The following is a 23,562-nucleotide window of genomic DNA, read 5'->3' as shown; positions in this document are numbered from 1 at the left end:
AATGTTTTAGACAACCTAAACTGTAAAACTTGGATGTATTTTAAGATAGGGGAAAAAAATATGACCTGCACACGCACAATGGTAGATTTCTTAAGCATCCTGTTTTTTTGTTGTAAATTAGGTTCTGTATTTTTAGGATTTTCATGAACGCCTATTAAGTTAAATTTGTTACTGTGTACAATAGAGTTTTTATGTCTTACTTTCCTCAAAAAATTCTCTTTACTTTCATTGGCAACATAATTTCCGATGGTTTTGAAGGCAACAGATCCTCCGCTAAGCTAGTGGGCTGCAAAAACACCTTCATCTCTCAGAGAAAGGACGGTGTCGTTAAACTCATCTTGGATTTGCCTCTAAACGGCAGAAAAATGCTCCACCCGCAGAGATCCCTGTCCGAGCTGCCGAAGATGTCCGCTGCCAGTCAGGTGGAAAGAGCCGTGCTGGTAAGCGCCTCCAGCTGGGCAGACCTGCTGAATTAGACGGCTAGCTGTCTCGCCCTGACTCCTGACCCACCCGATAATATGTCGCTTTGGGACGTTTTGCTGTTCAGTTCTTGGTCAGAATAGCGCGAGGCCAGCCTGAATTTTCTGTGAGGCGCGAGGGGAGCAGGAGCTCGCGCTCGACGCGCTGTCACCGAAGTCCGGAGGCCCGCGCGGTAACAGAGCATCACTGGACATGGAGGCCAGTCCAAAACTGAATGAGACAAATGCATAAAAAAAAAAAACACATCAAATGCAGCTCAGGTGTTCTGCTTTTATTTTGAAGGAGCAAACTCATGTTAATGAAACGAGACGACCTTGGAATGCCAAACTAGACACGGCTGTGTGAACATCTGTTCCTTCCCATGGTTCTAAAATGAGATCAGTAGAATCTCAATTAAATAGCAAAAGGTGACATACCAACGAGGAACCAGTTCGTTTTGTTTTACTGTGCCTATTCTCACCCGTGGAACTGTTCCACGTTTTGTCTCATTAGAACCACAGACTAAAGTGTGTTTTATTGGGGCTGTGTGGGGAGATGAACACAAAGAGCAGAGTTTAGTAGGAGAAGGAACCTCTGCCTGCTTTGCACATTCAGAGATTGAATGCAGAGCGTCTGTGGACATCACTTTTTAACAGATTGCCAGTTGGATTTAGGTATGGACTTTGACTTGGCCATTCAAACAGAGGAATCTGCTTGATCTAAACCAGCCGTGTCCAAACCTTTTGGCATGCGAGCCAAAAGTACCTGAGGGCTAAAAAATGAGTAAAAATAAATAAATTACAGATTCTTTTTTATTTATAACCTCTATAAAATATGACAATTTTAAATACAAAATTAGCCAGATTTTCTTTTGGAGAGGGATCTTTGTCTATCTTTGTCGACCCAAAGTTAAAAAAGGGTTTTGCTCATTTTGCCTTATTAAAACATGGTCATCCAGTTTACAAATGATTTTTGACTTGACTGACAAAAACTGAATTACTCTTGGTTTAGCAATATAAGAACAAAATTTGGTTCAGCGTTTCTTTGAAAATACTAAGTGTATTTAGCTAATTTTAATAAAAGCTGATTTGAATACACAAGTCGATATTTTGTAAATATCGGATAGATGTGGTCCTATTTGCTATGAAATTAAAGAAAATGTAAAAAAAATTCTTCTTTTTAAAAAACACATCCTTTGTGTTGCATCTATCATTTTCAATTGTAAGATTTTAACCTGTCTGTAATAATTTTTTTAAAATCTGCTTCAGCCACCTGTGGACTAAATCTTTCTTAAAATGCAGTTGGTATTTTAAGAAAGATGCCAACTGCATCCAGTCCAGTGGCCGGTGTAGGTACCAGATCGGCTCGGGTCCTGCACCTTCTGATGACGCCACTATACATGATTGGTTTAGCGCAGTGTTGTATAAAGTACTGAAATCTCAGAGTCAAGTAAAAGTATAAGTACTTCTCCAAAATATGACTTTGGTAAAAGTCCAAGTCACCGACTAAAATGTTACTTGAGTAAAAGTCTTAAAGTATCTCAAATGTCTTGTACTTAAGTATGAAAATCACTGTAAAAATAGATTTACTTAAGTAATGTAATGAAAAGTATAAGTAAAAAAGTAAAACAATGCAAATGCAGTTTGAATGACATTTTTTAGATTTTGGTAAACTTTGAAAGTCAAATTAACTTATAATAATAAAAATAACCAAGTGCAGGAGAAATTTAGACCAAGTTTAGACAGAAAATACAACCCTTTTGTAAGCTTTCAGTTTTCCTTCTTCAAGTAAGGCCAGTGCTAAGCAGCCAACACACGACCAAGTGCAGGCAAAGGGGGTGTATACTAAGAACATGGTGAAGTGATAAACCAGGTCTAGTTAACCTACAGGAAGTAGTAAACCTGCTAATAGATACACCTGCAGGCCGGCCAGCTGACAGCTTTATAACTACGCAAAGTTCTAAACAAGAGTAGCAACTGCCTCAAATGGTCGAACATAAATGAAAGCAACAATAACAACGAAAAAATTTTAAAAGTGACACTCTAACCTTTTTCAGATGGCTGTGGCTAAGAATCTGAATTTTTATGACCTACAGTCTTTGTTTTTCCATCTTTCCAGCAGTCTTCAGAACTCCTGCCTGGCACAGAATATTTAGTTTTATAGAGGAGATTAGGTTTTTGTTGATAAAATGTGTTATACTTCAGAATAAATGCTATTTTGAGATATTAACGTTGGTTACTTACATTTCCCAAGTTCAACAATTCAAAGCTCTCTCTGCTGCTTCTGTTCAGAACTGCACTCAGCAGCTTTCACCTATTTAGTGCAGATAATATTTAGTTTCTTTACTGGGACTAGTTTTTTAGTCTAGTATTAATTGTGTTACCATCTGTAGCCCAGTTAAAATCAAAACTGAAATCTCGTGCTCCAAGCACGTATGCACATGCACGCACACACACATGTAATAGAAAACAGCCAATCAGGAAGAGGGAAGTCGGGATTTAAGACAGCACAACCAATGAGAGCGGAGTTAAAGGAGGGTCTCTACCATGTCAATCAAAGGCCAGGCGCGTTCGTGATTGGCTGCGTGGAGTGCCAGGCCCCGCCCCCGCTGGCACACAGCAACTTTGAAATGACACGCCGAGCGCTTCAAACGGAGGCGCTACGGGCGAACCTGTGCATGTACGCACGTCTGGCTGAGCCAAACCAACACTTTTTTTGTAACGAGTAACTAAACCAAACATTGAAAATGTATCGGAGTAAAAGTATGCAATTAAGTATGGAAATATAGTAAAGTAAAAGTAAAAGTAATCAAAATAATGTATACTTGAGAAAAGTATAAAGTACTCCAAAATATACTTAAGTACAGTAGTGAAGTATTTTTACTTCGTTACTATACAACACTGGTTTAGCGTTTGCACAATTACACAAAACATTGTGATTGGTCTGGACAACTTACTAAAGTAATTATAGCGGGGTGTAGGTTTTATTTGAGAGTGGGATTGCGGTTTGTAAACGGACAATTTGACAAAGAAATTCTCCATGGTCCCTGCGCCTCCCGATGACGTCACATTATGGCAACGCCACCCAAACAAACTACATTGAGCCCGCGGTCTGCATTTGTAACAAATCAATTTTATTTAGTTAATTTAGCAGTTTCTTTTTTCTCAAAAGATTCAGGCTTAAAAATGAACATAGAAAAATGTGAAATCTTAGCCATTCAAAATAATCAACCTACTTTAATTGATAAAAATGAGGTAAAATATGTAGGTATAATGATTAACAAGGACCACACTTAAAATGACAGAACAAATATTCAAGCCATTTTACAAAAAAATCAACACATAGTGATAGAAGGTGATGCTCCTCCACGGACTAAAAGAAGCTCAGTGTTTGCAGGGTGGGAGGGGGGGTAGCCCCGGAGGATGATGCAGCACCATCACCAAGTTTTATCATGGAGATGCCATGTCCACGATAATGTTTAATCTTAGGGTTTTTTGCAGCACGTAGGTTTTAATAGTAGGTCTGCAGTGGTCCATCCTCTCTCCATGTTCAGATGATGCATGAACAGAGCTCTGGGAGATGTTCAAAGCTCGGGATGTTGTTGTAGAACTTAACCCTCCTGTAAACGTTCTCCCTGACCTGTCTGCTGGGTTCCCTGGTCTTAATGACCCTCTGATTTATGTGAAAATAGTGAAGACTATTACTCATTTTTCTTTGACTTCACAGTTATGCACTACATTGTGTTTGTCCTGAGGTTTGCAGTTAAAACATAACAAAATGTAAAAAGTTCCAAGGGATCAACACTTTTGCAAGGCTGTGTAAGTAGCATCCCGGTGCTTGTACAGATCTCATGGCTGCTCACTGTGTTTCTCATGTGTTTGTTAGGAGGAGGAGTTTAACTGGCTGCTGAAAGAAGAAGTGCATGCTGTCCTGAAGCAGCTCCAAGAGATTCTCAAGGTAAGAGAGGAGCTTAGCGCGAGGCACTCAGACAATATCAATACCTTATTGTGAAACAGAAAATGTCGATAACAGCATTGGGCAACGAAATGTATTCAGACAGGCGATACAGATGGTCTAACAGGTGGAGCCACCATTATTTAATCCTTTCAACTTAAAGCCTATTTCAGTTCTCTGCTCAACAAATAGCACACCTAACATGAAATGTTTATATTCCTGCGATCACAAGGTCTATCTGAATACTTTAGCTGCCCTAGTAAAGGGAAAACTTGACATGTGTTAGCATCAGGGTTGTCAAAAATGTCGATACTCTGAAAAGTATCGATACTTAAATACTGTATCCAAATACAATGTGAACTTGGCATGGCCACGCCACGCTTATCCCTTGTGGGGTCGCCGGGGGTGCTGGTGTCTATCTCCAGCATTCAATGGGAGAGAGGCGGGGTACACCCTGGACAGGTCGAACTTTGCATGGTATCGATACTAAATATTTGGCATACGAGGCAAATGAAGAAGAGGAAAGATCTTGACAAGTCTGTGAGCAAACAGGGTTTTAAAGTGGTGGCAACAAAGTCAAGCAGCACAACAAACCTGGCCAACAACAAAGGACCCACATGATGAATTCCGTAAATGTATTAATAAAATATTTTTTATGTGTTTAATTATTATTTTATTTTTTTAGTGCTGTGGTATTGAAAATGGTATCGACTATCAAATCTTTTCCTGGGTATCGATGTTGAGTTTGAAATTTTAGTACTGTGACAACCCTAGTTAGAGTGGGTAAATATCAGTATATTTATTACTGGGAAAAGGTTAATGAAGAAGGTACACAGTATTAATGAAAAATGTTCAGGTTTGCCTCACAAAGAACAACTTTTCTACAATACATCCAAATGCAATGTTTTTAGAATTTTATGAAACAGTGCAGCAAAGAAACAAAACGTGCTGTGACAGAAAACTAGCGATTGAAAGCACGCGTCACACGCAACGTTTCAGCAATAGTATGCATGGTGTACTCAGGCTCCCAAGTTTCATTCTTTTCCCTCCAAAGGTAACCACCGTCAACACTTTAGTTTTAGTTTCTTCAGGCCACAGGACATGTCTAATATTTAAGGTCTTTCTCAGAGTGTATGCATTTGTAGGATCATTTCCCAGGCTCCAACTTTGTCTGGCTTTAATACTAAATGAGCAGACAATATGCTGACCCTGAATGTTATGTCAGCAAGATCTGTTGCTAAGCTTTAGACACAACACTCTGATGAGACTGTGGCAATGTCTGGACACTTTAAGCAGGCCTCCTGCTACTCAGTCTAATTGGGCTACTGTTGGTCAGCAAAAAAGATGAGGAAGACGTGTCTGTAGGCAAAGAGAGAAGAGGAAGGCACGGAGTCTGGGACTGAGAGTAGGGACTTTAAATGTTGGAGCTATGACAGGAAAAGGTGGAGAGTAGGCTGACATGATGCATAGGAGGAAGGTGGACGTCCTGCTGTGTGTTCAGGAGACCAGATGGAAAGGTAGCTAGGCTAGAAGCTTAAACATCCTCTGCAGAAGGATGCATCAGTCGAGGACTGAACCCAGCAGGAAGTCCTTCCCACCATCAGCCCTAGACTTTTCAGTCATCAAGATTAGTTTAATCTTTGTTTTTTTTGTTACGAAAGTTCTGCTGCTGTCGGAAAGCACTTTCCTGCGAGGGATCGGTATGTTCTATTTGTCTGCTGAATGAAATTCTGTGATCATGAGAGAAGTGCGTCTTGGTTCTTGTTAACAGGAAGCGTCCAGACGTTTCTCCATGCCCACACCAGGCCTGGAAAGTCAGCTCAAGCAAGAAAACTTCATCCTTGGCAGCTCAACGTAATATTTCCAAAGCCTCACCCATTTGTTTTAAAGGAGCATTGCGCAAGTTTAAAGGTTAAATATTATTTATTTTCTTTCCCCTACATGCCCAATGTGTAAAAACTAGTTTTTCTCTATTTACCACAGTTGCCTCTATAGGCTCCATTAGTCAGTTCATGAGCGAGATATGCAGGTGGTATTCTCTGGGCATGAATGGAGTGGGTCTATTACACTGTGCTCTCTTGTTCACCTGGCCACTTTGTTGAGTCTCCACATAGTTGCTGCATTAGCCAGAGAACATGGGCTAACTTCATGTTGTCACCTTCCTAAAATAATGTCTTAAGTCATTTTTTGCCTGAATAGTCTTCTCAGGATGCTGGCCACCTCTTGTGAAATAGTTTAAATCCTCAATTGAGGAGATTATAAAGATCCACCCTTGTTATATCATTTCTGAGTGTGACTTAGGCTGTGTTATTTTTGGGCGTTTTCTGAAAAACTTGAATTTACTTAGGCCATTATTTTGGGGAAGTAACAATATTTATAACTTTCTTACCTCAGAAGACATTATGCCTCTAAATAAAAGACCTGTGCAGTCACAGCAGGAGATCCTTTTCCTCTTCTCCCATCCAGGTGCACCACACTGGTGTCACTTCATCTTGTCAGAGGGGGCAGCCTGCTGCAAAAACTCTGGAACTTGCGCAATGCTCCTTTAAAGCCCAACTTTTTACATGGTGTCCAGTTCCATTGTCTTCCAGTAGACGTTAGCTGTAGTTTACAGTAAGCAGATGATGTTTGTTAGATAACCGTGCCTTTCTGTGTGAGGAAGTGGCTGCCTGACAGCCACTGATTAATGGTGTGAGGGGGAAGATGTGTCCAACAGCTTCTCACCTCAAATAATAGGTCAGTCATTTAAACTGAGCTAGGTTTGTTAGCGTATGATGCAAACATTCACTGAACCTACTGTCGTCTTTATACCTTTCCAGTTCAGTCATTTTGATTCATTGTAATTGTGTAGGGTAGCATTTAAATCACAGAGCAATGTCATGTAAGCTCTTAGCACCTTACAGTGCAGATATTCATTCCTCTTCAACTTGTTGTTTGTTCTCTGATGTGCTCTAACAAACCCCTGAGGCCTTCCCAGAAAGGCTGAGATGAGATTACCCTCAGAGTCACTCTATTTACTAACTGGGTGATTTCTGAAGACACTTGATTTGATTACAGGGTATCTGAGTAGAGAGGAATGAATACAAATGCTTTCCAGATGCGCATTTGTAAAACCGTTTTCAGAGCATGTATTATTTGTTTTCTACTCTTATTCTGTGCTACCTTATCTTGGTCTGTCATATAGAAACCCGATAAAATCCAAAATCTGTGGTTGTAATGTGACGAAATGTGTAAGAATCCTTTCACAAGACCCTGGACAGTTTGGAGGTTTCTTGGTTCTAGAGTGTCCCAGTTTGCATGACTCTGCATAGCGTTATGGAAGCACTCGTAAAAGGCTGCTGAGCTCTTGTTTCTGCGGGTTGTTTTTGCAGCATGGATCAGGTGAAAGGGGTGCTGACGCTGCAGGGAGAGGCTCTGACTCAGGCTGTGAGTAGGCTGTATTTTCTGTCGTAGCTCTCTGAAACACCAGGTTAAGCTGAAAAAAAACATCTTTTAATCTTTAACTTTTCTCAACAGGACATAAACCTGAAGGTTGCCAAGAGCAGCCAAGTCCTGCATTTTCAGTTCAGAGAAGACAAACAGTGGAAACTGCAGCAGGTACTGTTACTTGATGTGCAATGTCTATGTGCAGTTCTTTCATCTTGAGGGAAGCTGTTTAAAAAAAAGTTATCAAACTGGATTATTTCTAGAATGATTTCATAAAATGAAAATAATAATCCTACAGAATGTCTGCTTGTAATAATGTGACACATTAACAATACAGATGTATTGGTTAGTGGTGCCTGTTAGTACTTCCTGGTTCCCCTCTCCATCTGTGTGCTGCTTGTATTGCCTCACTCAGCATGCCTGTGTCCTCTCTGGGAGCTCCAGTTTCCTTCCACAGTTAAAAGACCAACATATTTGGTTAAATCTGTGGGTTCCCAGCCTCTATCCCCAAGAGCTTCCCTGTTTCTACAAACTAAAAAAAGCTGTGCTCTTTTCTCCACCGAGCTCATGTGCAGTGAACACTTGTGCATAAGTTTAATTGATGGATGTGGGCATGCTCACAAGCAAAGTCAAATTAGTCCATTTTCACGTTTCCTTAAGATTAGCTGCCATACACTTGATAGCTGTTCTGACAACAATTATGTTCTGACAACATAATTGTATGTTTTTTAAACAATACCATTCCATAACCATAAACAATAATCTATGTAAAAGCAGCATCTTGTACAATTAAAGGTCCAGCTAGGTTTTTATTAGTAAAAACGCGTGGAAATAGATTTCTCTATGCTGCTGCAGCATAATCCCACACTGAAAAGTGTAGAATAAGACAGATTTAAATGTAATTATATTCATTAAGTAGGAGCAAATTTATTTATTTTCTTTTTTAACATGTCCCCTCTGTCAGTGTAGCACTAAGAATTGCTGTCCCAATGCCAAAGAGAGCCCAACAGATTTATTTTCAAAAGTGGAGCATTACTGCTTTCGCTATAGTGCAAAAAAGCCTTATTGGATATTTTCTTGTGGTTAATTCAAATGTCATGGACAGACACGGAAAGGTAAAAGAAAAAGAAAGGAAGAGAAAAAGATGGAGACAAGTAACCCCCCAGCACCCGCAGTTCCGAAGCCCCCGGGGGCTGTAGCGATGAGCTAGTAGGCTCCGCTGGCAGCTAGCTACACTAGAGCGGATCCAGCCATGGGCCCAGAGGCATAAGGGCACACCGCCCAACAGCAGGACCTCCAACAGAGCCAGGGAACATCACAGTCCCCAGTCCTGAGACTGTGATGTCCCAGGACAGGGGACAGCCCAAAACCCAACCTGACAAAAAGACAAACACAAAATAACAGCCACAGTCACATTCACACCTTCCCACCCTAATGCCCACACACGGAAACTGTCATAACCACACACTTTAATAATACACAAGAAAAGACACTGTATACACACTTGCACACACATCCTATAGTCCCAGGTCCAGGTACTGGGCCTAGAGGGACATCCAGCCCTCAGACCTGCCAGGTTAAGCGTTTAAGTATTTCTTATTAAAGTGTGTCTTCACCGATTTAGGAAAGGCTTGACTAACAGAGTTTAAAGGGTAAACAAACATACGACTACGTGCCGATAATAGAATATATTCTCAGATTTCAGACAGACTGTTTCTGTTCCACTACCCCTAAAATTAAAGAGATGCAATTTGAAATATGTTAAGTTCCATCCACAATTCAATTCACTTCAATTCAATTTTATTTATATAGCGCCAATTCATGAAACATGTCATCTCAAGGCACTTTACAAAGTCAAATTCCATCATATTATACAGATTGGGTCAGATTATACAGATTGGTCAAAATGTCCTATATAAGGGAACTCAGTTGGTTGCATCAAGTCTTGACAAGCAGCATTCACTCCTCCTGGAGAAGCGTAGTACCACAGGGAGAGTCATCTGAAAACTCCCCATTAACGGGAAGGAGAACCTCCAGCAGAACCAGGCTCAGTGTGAACGGTCATCTGCCTCGACCGACTGGGGTTACAGAAGACAGAGCAGAGACACAACAAGAAAGACAAAAAAGCACAGAAGCACACATTGATCCAGTAATCTGTTCTACGTTAGATGGTAGTAGCGGGTGATCATGTAAATATTATTTGCATAGTGTTGACTATCTTCTTTATTATCCTCATGTTAGGAGTGTAACATTTATTTGAAGTTCTGTGGTTGTTTGTGGGTTTTGGAATGACTGTCAGTGTTGGTTGTAATCTAAGAAAAATAGTTTCTATATTAGTAAAAGTATAATATAAGGGCTGAATTATGCAAATAAAAAAATATACATGTATCATAAATTCAATTTGGAAAATATTCAATTGAGACCAAAGCTAACCATTTTATTATAGGGCACATTAGCCATGTTAATTTTAAATGTATGTTCAGTGAGATACGTTGTCTATAAAATTTCAATAATGAGCATTTATTAAAAAAAGACCAACTAAAGAATCAAAATTGTTATCACCAAGTTATTTTTTTTTAGACTGGCTCAGGATGTACAGAGATAACACCCATATTTCCACATTTTCTGTTGAAATCAGTTGATTGCACTGACCAAACACACTTCATAAGAAGCTTAAAGCATGCAAGTAGTCTTTAGAGTCTGATAAGAAGAGTACCGACTCCAAAAAGTCTGATATCAGTCCCTCTGCAAACGATATACTGTGTTGCTGAATTAATCCCTCAACACTCCCTCAATGATACACTCATGCTCGCCGTAAATGCCGTGCAGTAATCTTAAGCCTTCATTTGAAGAACTGTAAAAATCAGATATTCAGGAGAAATTAGAGTATGCAAATAGGCATTACCAGTAGGGTTATTGTAACAGACCACTAACTTTCAGTAGGGGGCATTAGTCCTTACAGTTTTTTGAAAGAAGCTGTTTTTGAGTCTATTAGTGTTTGATTTTTTTGATTAGTGGCAATGCATCTGTCCATTTCCTGGACTCGTGCAGCATAAACCGTGTCCAAATCTTTTAGACAGTATGCCACCATCTTCTGCACTGTCCTCAACATCCGTGCCAAATCCTTCCTCTCCTGCTCTGTACGGCTCCCATACCACACTGTTATGCTGAGACATAAGATACTTTCTATGGTAGCTCTGTAAAGGGTTTTAACAGTTTAGTGGAAAGTCCAGTCAGTTTCAGTTTCCTAAGGAAGAAGAGCCATTGTTGGGCCTTCTTCACCATGTGGGAGGTGTTTACATTCCAGGAGAGGTCGGAGGAGATGTGAATCCCCAGGACCTTTGTGCTGTCCACCCACACCTTCCGCTGTATGCAGAAAGGAGTGTGTTCAGTCTTCCTGGACCTCTTGTAGTCCACTATTACCTCCTTGGTTTTGCTGGTGTACAGGATCAGGTTGTTCCTGAAGCACTGCTGTGTCAGATTGCGGACCCCTTTTCTATAGTGGGTCTCATCCTTGTTGGATATGAGACCCACCACATTAGTGTCGTCCACAAACGTCACACCCATGTTTGTGTGGTGGCTAGCACAGCAGTCATGGCTGAATAGGTTGAAGAGAGCAGGGCTGAAGATCAGTAGGGCAGATATGTATTTCCCTATCCTCACCTCCTGGGGCCTGTTGGTGAGGAAGTCACTGATCTAAGAGCAGAGTGGTAGAGATAATTCCAGTTTGTGGAGCTTCAGAGGCAGCATGTCTGGGAGCACAGTGTTGAAGGCTGAGCTGACGTTCATGAAGAGCATCCTAACATAGATGTTGGGATGCTGAGTCAGAGCTGAGGGAAGTGCCAACGAGACAGCATCCTCTGTGGAGCGATTCTCCCTGTAGGCAAACAGCAGGCTGTCCAGGCCAGCAGAGGATCCTCTCAAAGCACTTCATGATGATGGGGATCAGAGCAGATTGAGGGACTGAGGTAGTCATGGAAGAAGGCTGACTTAATGTCTGCTGAACCATTCCTGTTATGAGGTGGCTGTATGGTCACATCATCATTATCCTGCAGAAGGACCTAACGATGACCCTTTCTCAGTTTACTGGTAAAGGCCACAAGGGTTTACCCACAATCTCCTTTTTTTTTCAAAGAGTTCATGATGTCATGCACCAACAAGTTTCCCAGGGTGCTGGGAAAAGAAACAGGCCCACAGCATCATGGATCCGCCACCATACCCAACAGCGGGCATATCACGCCAGACTCGCCTAGAGTGTGTGCTGCAGAAAAGCTCCAGTTAAAGTCGTAGGTCAGTTTAACCAAAGTAAATCTAAGGACAGATGAGGCTTATTTCTGACATCACTCCCAAACAACCAGCTACCATGTCAACAGTATCTAATGGTTGTTATGGAGACTTGTTTATCCAAAGATGCCACTTTGTGCTGCAATTCTATAGTAATGAGTTCAGGAGATTTACCTCCCTTACCAGCGCTGTGTATGGAAGATAAATATGACATATGTTTCAGCCTGGTCCTCAGTAGTTTAACCTTTTCTGCATCAACATCTAAAGAGCGACTTTATATTGAATCTCTATCGTCGTTCCTCTGTTCTCAATGATTTCCTCAGATCCAGGATGCCAGGAACCATGTAAACCAAGCTCTGCTGCTTCTAAGTAGCCGTGATGAGACGTACCAGTTCAAGACAGGGGCTGAGGTTAACAAGGTCGGTGTTTCTGACCTTGGGTGTGCTGCTCAATGTGGCTGAGGGTGCAGTCTTTTTCCAGCTGAGATAATGACCACGTTTCTGTTAATACTGCAGCTCATGGACGCAGTGATGTTACAGCTGACACGAGCACGGAACCGCCTTACCACCCCTGCATCCCTGACTCTTCCAGAACTTGCAACCAGTGGACTGATGGTATGGTACAGCACGAAGTGGCTGTTCACACAAGCTCTGTTTTAAAATGGCAACTATACCTTGCAAAAGTATTCCTAACCCTTGGACCGTTTCACATTTTGTCACATTACAAGCATAAACCTCAACGTGTTTGTTTCACTTGGGTTTTTGTGGTACACCCACAAAGTATTGCATAGTTGTGAAAGTAGTAAATAAAACCCAGCAGACAGGTCAGGGAGAAAGTTCTGGTTTAGTTTAACGTGGGGTTAGGTTCTGCAACAATATTCCAAGCTTTGGACATCTCCCACAGCTCTGATCAATCCAGCATCTTAACATGGAGAGAGGATGAACCACCTGCAGACCTACCAAGACATGGAGGTCCACCTAAACTAACAGGCTGGGCAAGGAGCGCATTAGTCAGAGAAGCAGCCACGAGGCTCGTGGTAACACTGGAGGAGCTGCAGAGATCTGCGTCTCAGGAAAAAGTTTCTGCTGGTGAAACAGACCAGACTGTCCAGTTCAGTCTGTCCAGCACTTACAGTGGAGTACCAAGAAGAAAGCTGTTTTAAAGGAAGCCATAAGAAATAATGTTTGGACTTTGCCCAAGTTGATGGGAAGACGGATGAAAATAAATACATGGTAATCCCAATTGAGGAGTTAAATCAAAGTGCACACCACAGATTTTCAGATTTTTATTTCGAAAACAAATCTTTAATCATTTTACTACACAATCGTGCACTCCTTTGTCTTGGTCTGTCACATGAAATCCAAATAAAATAAGCTGAAGACAGTGTTAGACAGTTCCAGGGGTATGAATACTTTTAGAATGTGTTGTGTCTACAGGATGTAGAATAGCCTGTGCTGTTTCTCACTTTTTTTCTGTCTCTCATTTTAACACCAGAAAATGTTCACTCCCCCTATGCCTGGTGATGTGATGGTGAACTTTTACATCAATTTAAGCAAGCTGTGTCTGACGGTCTACCAGCTGCATGTGCTGCCTCCCAACACCACCAAGGTTAGGACCTACAACACTTCAGTGGAGCTACCTACAGTTCACCTGACAGGCGCTTTAATGTGTTCTCTCCTTTCTCCTTAGAACTTCAAGCCAACAGGAAGCTCAGTGTTGCACAACCCTGGAGCGATGTTGTAAGTTTTCTCCTCCATATCTGGTGTAGACAAACCTGTCTGTGTGGTGTAAGCTGGGTCTTTTTTAATTCCTTAAGCATCGCTTCTTACCGAGCTAGGCAGGTTAAATACTTTGCGGCCACAAATTAAAAAGAAAACCAGTAGGGTTCAGCTCGAAATAAAGCGGTGATCCACAAACACAAGCTTGACCATCTCAAAACAGTAAGGAAAAGACTTGAGGTTGAAATCTTTAAACATTTATTTTGTGCTGTATGTCAAACAAGACAGTTTTCAGGTCTACTTTAATCAGTCAGCAGCTAATTTCACCCAGTTCATTAGACGTTAGAGTTCTATGAACAGGTATTTTCCACCCTGCAGGGTTCCTATGTTTTTGCTTTTCTGTCACAATTGTATCAGATCATCAATCGCATGTTAATATCAAATATTACCTGAGTAAATACTAAATGCTTTTAGACTTAAGGAGAAGAAGCTATCCAAACTAACCTGTCTGTGTGGAAAGAATATCTGCCTCTAAACTGGTTATTCCACCGTCGGCAGCAACAGCCGCCATCCAGTGTTTGCAATCGGTCTTTACATCTCTGTGGAAGAATCTTTACCTACTCTTCTTTGCAGAATTATTTTGGTTCAGTCACATGGGAGGGTTTTCCAGCATGGGGGGCCTGTTAAGTAATCTCAATTATATTTATATTTGGACTTCAGAGGCTTTGGGTCTTTTTCCTGGTGCGTAACTCAATAGAGTTTCAGCTAAAGGTCACAAACTAATGGCCAAACGTTCTCCTTTTAGGATTTTTTGCTAGGTTCCTTTAATTACACAAAGTCTTCCAGGTCTTTAAACATCAAAGCACACTCCGGGCCATGACACTACTACCACCATGTTTGACAGCAAGTATGAACTTTTATGTTTATGAACTCAGATGTTAATTGAGGCATTGAGGCTTGCAGAGCTTTGGATGTTCTTCTGTGACCAATGTGCTCATGGAGTCATTATGGTAGCTTGGCCACTTCTGAGAAGGTTCTCCACTGTTCCATGTTTTCTCCATTTGTGGGTAATGGTACTCACTGTAGTTCTCTGGAGTTCCAGTGTCTTAGCTCTGCCTTTGTATTATGAGCTGAAATATTTTGTGGTTGTATAATGCCACCAGAAACTTTGAGAAGGAACATGACCTCTATTTCTTTAGAGTAACTGAAGTATTGAAAGAGGGTTATTGTTGCTGTAATCTATTCAATGAAAGCCTGTTTGGTATCACAATAGAAAAACAGAAGATTAAAAAAAAAAACTATTTGGAAAAAATACGCATTAGGAAAAATGAGGAATAAAATGACATTTTGTAATAATTCTAAATTAACTATGTAGAAATATTGAAATAGTTTAAAATAATTCAGGGAAAAGGGGCAAATAACGCAGTAGCAGGCTATCTATATTGCCTGTATGGTTTGTCTGGACCTTTTTTAAAGTCTGGAACAACCTCATAGGTTTTGGAGGTGTCTGAAATCCTGTCTAAACACCTAATGGCCAAACGTTGGATGTCCGTATCACTATCGCTGAATCCTACTACAGTTGTGTTTACAGGAAAATTAATTATGCCACTAGGAATGGATCAAGATGTAGTCCTGAGTGAAGAGAGTAAAGAGGTTCTGGCCGAGCACACAACCCTGTGGTACTCCGGTGTTCAGGGTCCTATGGTCAAGGTCAGATTCCCGGTCCTGTGCAGCGGGACGTATCGAGCCCATTGTTGCTGATTTATGTACCAGTTTATCCTTTTTTTACCGTGTTTTTGGTTACTTCAGGTGAAGGTCCATGGAAAACCATCTTCTGTAGATCGGTTCTCTTGATAGCTTAACTGGTCTATAGTGAGGATATTTGTGATGTTGGAAAAGATTGTCCTATCAAAACAGTACGGCAACTACAGTAGTCATTTAGGTGACATTTAGGGTTTGAGGCAAGTGACAGCAAGTTGTTATTCCAAGAAGTTGAACAAGTCAGCCTTCCTCAAGGTTGATCTCATCTGATGATCCTGGAGTGTCTGGTCCTACTCAAGCTTAGTTTGTTTAACTTTACCTCCACTGGATTGACTATCAGAGCAAAAACATGATTCAATGCCTGCCTGTGCAAATGTATCCTCCAACATACTCCACCTGCCTGGTTATCCACAAATTATTCCTCAATGCATCTTTTATACTCACTTTCTGCTTCCCTGATACCTTTTCTGCGTTGTTCATAGCAGTTCTGTAGCCCAGGTTGTCAGCTTACCTGAAAGCAGCATCCCTTGTCCAGAGTAAAGTCCTTACAGTGCCGTCTACCCAGAGTTTCTGGTTTGGGAACACATTTATGGTTTTTGTGCTAAGCACAACCCCAGAGCAAAAGTTGATGTAGGATATAGAATGTCAGAGGTGTACTGTACTAATTCAACTCCTTAAAGCGAGAAATGGCTTCCTGTCTGTGCTTTCAAAGCACACCCACCGTGTCTTAACAACAGCCATTCTCTAAATTCCAGGCTCCAGTGACACACTGCTTTTCAGCTCTAAATTTGAACTCCTTGAGGCAAACTTTGGGGCAGGTCAGACAACCCTCGTCTCCCCTCTCCACTTCTGTCTGTTTCTCTCGCTCTCACACACACGCGTAATACCAGTGCAGGCAGCAAGGAGCGGTGCCTTATTTCATTATTAGTTTAAGCTGACGTTTGATCCAGATATTTATTCCGGTGGATTATTATATCCTTAAGAATATCCAAGACAGTGTTGCATATATATTTTTTATTTATGATTTATGTTTTTATTGTTTGCCATTTATGACACTTCTTTAAAGTATCAATGTCGCAAACAGGGAGGTGGTTATGGGGGCTAAAGCCACCCCCAGGAGTTGTTTCCCTTTTCCAGGCATTTCTACGCCGGTCAAAACACAAACCACGCAGAGTATAACCGAGTGGGGCGGGGTGGACTGAATCGAGTAGGGTCCATGGAAATGTGGCTTAAGAGATGTAATCACTGCAGTTACATTTCCATGTGGTTAAGATTGTGGAGCATCCTTGCTGATAACATTCATATCCTTTTGACTGACTTATATACAGTTTGCAATCAAAACTGAAGTCCAATAGTTGAGGTTATTGCAAGAAGAAGAATGGTCCTGTCCATGCATTCATTCACCAGTAAGAAATATTGGGTCATAAAATCCTGGAACAGCATGGTATCAGGGACTGTAGGTTAACTTGGTGTGTTTAATTTACCCTCGTTCACTTTTTGTTGGGACACTGTCTTCCACAGTGAGCTCAACAACAACCGCTTTGAGGTGAGCCATGTTCACAAAGTGGAGTGCGTGGTGCCATGGCTCAGCGACACGCTGGTGTTCTTCACCATCTCCCTGCAGCTATGTCAGCAACTCAAGGACAAGGTAGGCCTCACCAAGCTTCGTTTTAAAGCTCTAATACCCCCTAAAAGCAGAAGCAAGTCACTCATTTCTTACAAGGCTTTGTTTGCTTTTATCCTTGCCTTTCATTTTTACACAGAAACTGAAGAACAAATTCCGTTTTGAACATCCAAAATAGTTACATGTTGGTATGTCTATGGTGTACAGTATAACAGCTAGTTTCTGTGGTCCATAATTTACAGTCAGGCAATGAGCTACTGTAACTGCAGGGCCTCTAGGTCAAACAATATCTCTAGTCCCTCTCCCAAATTCAAGAAGACACACACCATGCTTCAGGGATAATATCATAGAAGATGTACCTGCTTTGAGGGGAAAAAGACAGAGCGAACATAAAGTTAAAAGTTTAAATAACAACAAACAATGCAAATTGAAGAAACAGTAGGAGACCTCAGTAGAGTAAGAAAAATAGAGGACCCCGATGTCCTCCAGTAACCTAAGCCTATAGCAGCATAACTATAAAGATAGCTCAGGGTAACATGAGCCACTCTAACTATAAGTTTTGTCAAAAAGGAAAGTTTTAAGCCTAGTCTTAAAAGTAGACAGGGTGTCTGCCTCACGGACCAAAACTGGGAGTTGGTTCCACAGGAGAGGAGCCTGATAGCTAAAGGATCTGCCTCCCATTCTACTTTTAGAGACTCTAGGAACCATCAGCAGACCTGCAGTCTGAGAGCGAAGTGTTCTGTTAGGAACATACGGGGTAATCAGAGCTCTGATATATGATGGAGCTTGATTATTAAGGGCTTTATACGTTAGAAGAAGAATTTTAAATTCTATTCTTGATTTAACAGGAAGCCAATGAAGGGAAGCTAAAACAGGAGAAATATGATCCCTCTTGTTGATTTTCATCAGAACTCTTGCTGCAGCATTTTGGATCAGCTGAAGACTTTGAACTGCATTTTGTGGACTTCATGATAGTAAAGAATTACAATAGTCCAGCCTTGAAGTAACAAATGCATGGACTAGTTTTTCAGCATCACCCCTGGACAGAATGTTTCTAATTTTGGCGATATTCTGGAGGTGAAGAAATGAAACTCTGGAAACCTGTTTAATATGGGGTTTAAATGACATGTCTTGGTCGAAAATAACACCAGGGTTTTTTACTTTATATCCAGAGGCCAATATAATGCCACCCAGATTAAATGATTGATTAAGAAGTTTATTTTTGAGGACTCTGGTCCAAAGATTACAACTTCTGTTTTGTCAGAATTTAAAAGCAGAAAATTTAAGGTCATCCAGGTTTTGATGTCATCAAGACATGCCTGTAGTCTAAGTAACTGATTGGATTCGTAAGGATTTATGGATAAATATAGCTGACTTGATTACTTTCAACAGAGCCGTTTCAGTGCTGTAATGAGCTCTGAAGCCTGAATGAAACTCTTCAAACAGGTCATTACTATGTAAAATAATATACTCTATTTTTCTTGAGAAAATAGTTGCTAATGATCAGTGCCACCATTTTAGACATGGGGGCAAATGAAACAAATTGTCTGCTCTGTGGTTTTAGATGAGAAAACTAAATCCTAACAGGTCCTATAGCACATTAACTTTAGGTTAAGGTTTACTGATTCATTATTCAACAACATGGAACCATTCTAGGATTTTACTGTTCAATTCAAATAGTGTAATTTTACAGCAATGTTGTCTCAGGATACTTTGCAGAAATAAAACCACCCAAAAAGTCTATATCCAATAGAATATAAAACCTGGCCTTTAGGGCAGCCTTGGTCCAGGTTGAAGAACAGACGGGATCCTCCTCCTACAGTGGCAGCCCATAGACAGTGAAACCTGCTGCCCCTTGTTATTTGTACTGCAGAGTCCATGCAGTCTTTTAAATTTCACCTGAAAACTCACTATTTTACATTAGCTTTAAATCCAAGTTCACTTTGAGTCCCACCAGGTCTTTTATGTTGTGGTGTTTACTTGTTTTAGCTGTTTTTATGTCTCATATTTTTTATTGTATAATCTGACCCAATCTGTATAATATGATTGAACTTGATTTTGTAAAGTGCCTTGAGATGACATGTTTCATGATTTGGCGCTATATAAATAAAATTGAATTGAATTGAATTGAATTTTACTTTGACCTTTTTACAAAACCTGTGTATTTTATCTTGTGAAGCACTTTGGTCAAATTCTATTATTTAAAATGTGCTATATAAATGTAGTTGACAGTTAAAGAGTAGTTGCTAATTAAGTGTATGAGCATTTCCACATGACCTTTTAGACAGCTTTTAGAGCTCTGAAACAGCTCTGGTGAAAGTCACTAATGATATCCGCATGGCCTCAGATAACAGATTTGTGTCTGTGCTCTTCTTGTTAGATCTCAGTGCAGCATTTGATGCGGTTACTCACCTCAGCTTCTGTCCTGTCTTCCCTGCAGATCTCCGTCTTCTCCAGTTTCTGGAACTACAGGCCATTTTAATCCAGTCCATCTCCAGAAACTGACCTTAACCAAACTAACCAATCAAGTGTAAGGGAAATGCTGGAAAGCTTTTATTTTTGTATGTATTTATCATGCATTCAATCAGCCTGAAGTGTTGCACGATAAGCTGACACCATCAAATATCCATATTTGCCATTTGCGTTTGTGTTAGGCCAGCTGACTGACATTTCTTTGATATGTGTGTTACTTGCAACAGTTGGTATCAACTTGAACCTCTCAATGAATGAATGCGATTGTTATTTAAATTCTTTAACTTAAACCTGTGTGTTCCTGATTATTGTCCCAGGAAGGCACTCATCATGGGGGAACACTAATTTTTGCACTCAGGATGGAAAGACTAAGCATCATCACAGTGGGTGTTTTTATTCCTGGAAGACTGAATTTGCTCAGATCAGTTTCAGATCGTTCTCGTTGCTGTTATTCCTCTTTCCAAGACTTCAAAAGTGCTTGTTATTTCACACGTTACGCTCACTATTCCAACAGGGTTAGCTTTGTTCAGCTCCTAAAGGTGGCTGGTTAATCTGGTCTGGAAGGTCAACTACCGAAACAGAGAAATCAGCTGGTGACCAACACTGGCCAATTGTTTATTTTCATTATTTAGTTTGACAAGCCTGACTGGTGATCATCGAGTTGAAATGTATAAAATTAGATATATATTTTTTAAACAAGCCATTTAAAGAAATAGTTTGAATTTTGAAAGGGAGTTGTGGGGATAAAGTTCCCTCACCTGTAGTAATAAAAGGGGGCCTCATTCATATCAGAGTGAATTTGTTAGAACATCATATAACTCCTTAGAGTGATGAAAGCTAACAGCTAGTCAGACATGCATTGCCTGTTTTATCTGTATTTACCAATGTAACTCAAACGGGAAATGTTCTTTACAGCAGGATCTACTGTTAGTAGATATTATCAGTTTCACCATAGGCTGCTACGTTTATGGCTGTTTTTTTTCCAGCCAAGCAATGTCAGTGTTGCTGTGAGAGGTTGGGTTGATTGAGGCTGGAAGAATCCACCAGCTCTGCGGTAATTCATCAGTCTTCTTTAGCCCTGCCAACAACAGAGTTAACATTTGGATCTTGTGGGAATTGTGCACCAGCATCAAATGTTGTATTCTCCTGTAATTTCCAACTTTTCTATTTGTTTGAAATTGGTTCTTAGACTGATAATCAGCTTGAATGGCCAAATCAGTCAATTGATACAGCAACCTTCAGTCTGACTAAGGTGTTGGTCTTCCATAACCTGAGAGGTTATACTAGTTTACCAACAAGCTCATAGTTTACTGGCATCTGTCCACCACATGTAAGGGAACTATTACAGGTAACTTACACAGAAGCTCACATCAAAAACTTTAACCTAAGCCTTTGAGAGCTACGATTTTCCACTGACAACAGCTCTCTCCAGTGTGGAGGCTTTGGGTTTAAAAAGAGGACAGAAGAATAGAACATATAATAAGTTAGTTATTATCCTACCAAAGGCAAATTGTCAGTTCGTTCAGGCTGTCACCACTAAGAGCTGGACTTTGGCGAGTGCTGGTCATTATGCTTCTTTCCTACCTTGTAGTCTTGCTGTTTTGGTTGTTTTATACCCAGTAACTTTAGGATTAGACTGGAGCTGTCCGCCACAGGACAGGTTTTGTACATATCTTGTCTAATTGGTGTAGGGTGCAGTTAATCTGGAGCAGATTAAGTAGGTGCCTGGAATTACAGCAGTTAGAAAGTACTGAAATTTAAAGTTTGTAATGCTAGCCTCTTTAATCAAGTTAATTGATAATTTGGCTGGAAAGTGACAGCTGGAAAAACGAGGATGCCTCCTGCAGGCAGAGTTCCAGGTGGGAAAATCAGAAATTGCTGCACGGTCCTAGTTTTCTATCCTCTGTGGCTGCCAGTATAAACAATTTCTGAGCACTTTTGGTGGTTTGCTTTAAAATGATGTTTGTAAACATTTTCCTTTTGTGTTTGAATCCATAAAATGGGAAGAAAACTAATTAATTTAGTTTGTTCTAATAGTAGGCTAGCACCCACCCAGAAATGACAAATTCGACTTTTTCCAACTTCAAACTAAAATGCTCTCAGCTCACGCCTGACGTCATTCCCAGTTCTGACGTCAGACTTCCAAAGCAACTCAGACGCAGCATGGGAGGCTAAAGAAAGCACAGAATGTGAAGTCGGTATTTATTTGGTCTTTGTTTTCAAATGTTAGCTAAGCCCTGTTTTAAAGCAACAGCGCTCTCATTCACGGCATGACACCATATCTGCCCCAGTATAAATAATAAATGACCAATCACAGGAAGCGCTGTGGACTGTAGTTTTTCAGATATTGGCTGAAATTGATATCAGCTGTCCAGAACTATACAAACATTGGAAAATGGAAAATAAATCTGGTGCATCTCTATTTGAAGCCTCTTTATAACCTTTGAAGTCAGTTTTTTTTCATACATTGCTGCTTTATTATAACACAAAAATAAGCTAAAATGCATGCCATGATCAACACGTGACTTGTAAATCATTTATTCATTAATGAAAAGATGTTTATTCCTTTGACAGCTAGCTGGTCATTGCCCCCCCCACTAGCATACGAGAGGTAGAAGTTCTCTCCACAGCGTTCTGTGTCTGCACACGGTGCTCAGCATCGCTGACTGAAGGAGGCCAAGCCCCCTGTGTCTGTTGGAGCTGCAGTACACGTCTCCTCTGCTGATATTGAGACAGTGGGTTAATGATCAGGCAGTGATGAGACTAAGGCAGTATCTGTTGAGTGGGGTCAGGGGTGCTTACCTGATTTTATGTGACTTGCTTGTTAGGAAAAGGAAGGAAATCCCAGCTGTGAGGGACTGAATTTAGTACTTTTAGAAAAACGTTCCTGCTGTGATCAGATGTTTCCATTCCTTTTCCTGAGTAGAAAGGAGTCTTCTGTTTGTGACCCAGCTCTTGAGTCAACCTCCTTCAAAATCCTTTGCTTATCATATCGCAGGAAAAACCAGCTGGTATTCTGGTCCATGCTGAAATCATTTACATCAACTTACAAGGCTTATCTTCAGGCAGTTAATTGTTATACAGTGCTAACTCCAAAAAGTGTCCATTAACCAGGCAGAATCAGGATTTTTTCTTGGTTCTGCAGCAACAGCAGGAGGTAAAGTCTGGAGCAGTTTTATTCCATTGTGTATCGTTTCCTGTTCCAGGAAAATGACAGCTTTGCACACATTCCCTGTATTTAACCCACTTCTAAGCTATTTGTGTAATTTGTTTCAGTTTTTCTGCTCCATGTGTTGGATTTCTCATGTGGTTAATCTGTGGAACATTAATCTGATCATGAACAAATGGCTTCAAAGCTCTAAGTGTTACTCTGTTATGAGAAGCTGTTTGTAATATGTGGAAATGATTTCTCTGTGCAATAAACTCCAAATGAACCCATTTCTATTGATCTTCTCTGGTCTCATGTGTTTATATCCTCCAAACGTTCCATATTTTCCATTGTATCATGTTATTGAATTTTCTTAGGTTTGTGTGTGACAGGCCAACACACAGTAGTGTGTAATTGTGAAATGAAAGGAAAATAATCAATGGGTTCCAGAATTCCATATCTAAAAAGTGTGGTGTGCATTTATCTTTATCCTTATCTTAGTTAATACTTTATAGAACCACCTTTGGCTACAGTTCTAAGCAGTTTTGAACATCTACATACTGAGATTCTGGGTTTTTATTTCACAATACATTAGCTTGTACTGTATGGTGGAAGTGAACATCTGCGTTACAATGGGAGAAGCTGCACAGCAAAAAAATCTGAATTTGTACAGTTTAATAATGGGTGACCTGTTATTAAAAACGTCATTTTTGCAT

At 40.5% G+C, this 23,562-nt stretch overlaps 1 protein-coding gene across 1 annotated transcript; it reads left to right on the top strand.

The window, feature by feature from the left end:
• Positions 1–250: 250 nt before the first annotated feature.
• On the top strand, positions 251–23,144 carry rogdi (rogdi atypical leucine zipper). The gene is made up of 11 exons (XM_012879543.3): positions 251–440; positions 4,345–4,416; positions 6,185–6,267; positions 7,785–7,839; positions 7,930–8,010; positions 12,447–12,542; positions 12,639–12,737; positions 13,618–13,731; positions 13,813–13,862; positions 17,124–17,250; positions 19,667–23,144. Exons 1-11 carry the CDS (start codon positions 366–368, stop codon positions 19,706–19,708), a joined length of 894 nt encoding a protein of 297 aa, XP_012734997.2. The 5' UTR covers positions 251–365; the 3' UTR covers positions 19,709–23,144.
• Positions 23,145–23,562: the final 418 nt, after the last annotated feature.

Source organism: Fundulus heteroclitus, chromosome 16, assembly GCF_011125445.2.
Source record: "Fundulus heteroclitus isolate FHET01 chromosome 16, MU-UCD_Fhet_4.1, whole genome shotgun sequence".
Taxonomy (NCBI): domain Eukaryota; kingdom Metazoa; phylum Chordata; class Actinopteri; order Cyprinodontiformes; family Fundulidae; genus Fundulus; species Fundulus heteroclitus.
This window is presented reverse-complemented; position numbering and strand designations above follow the sequence as displayed.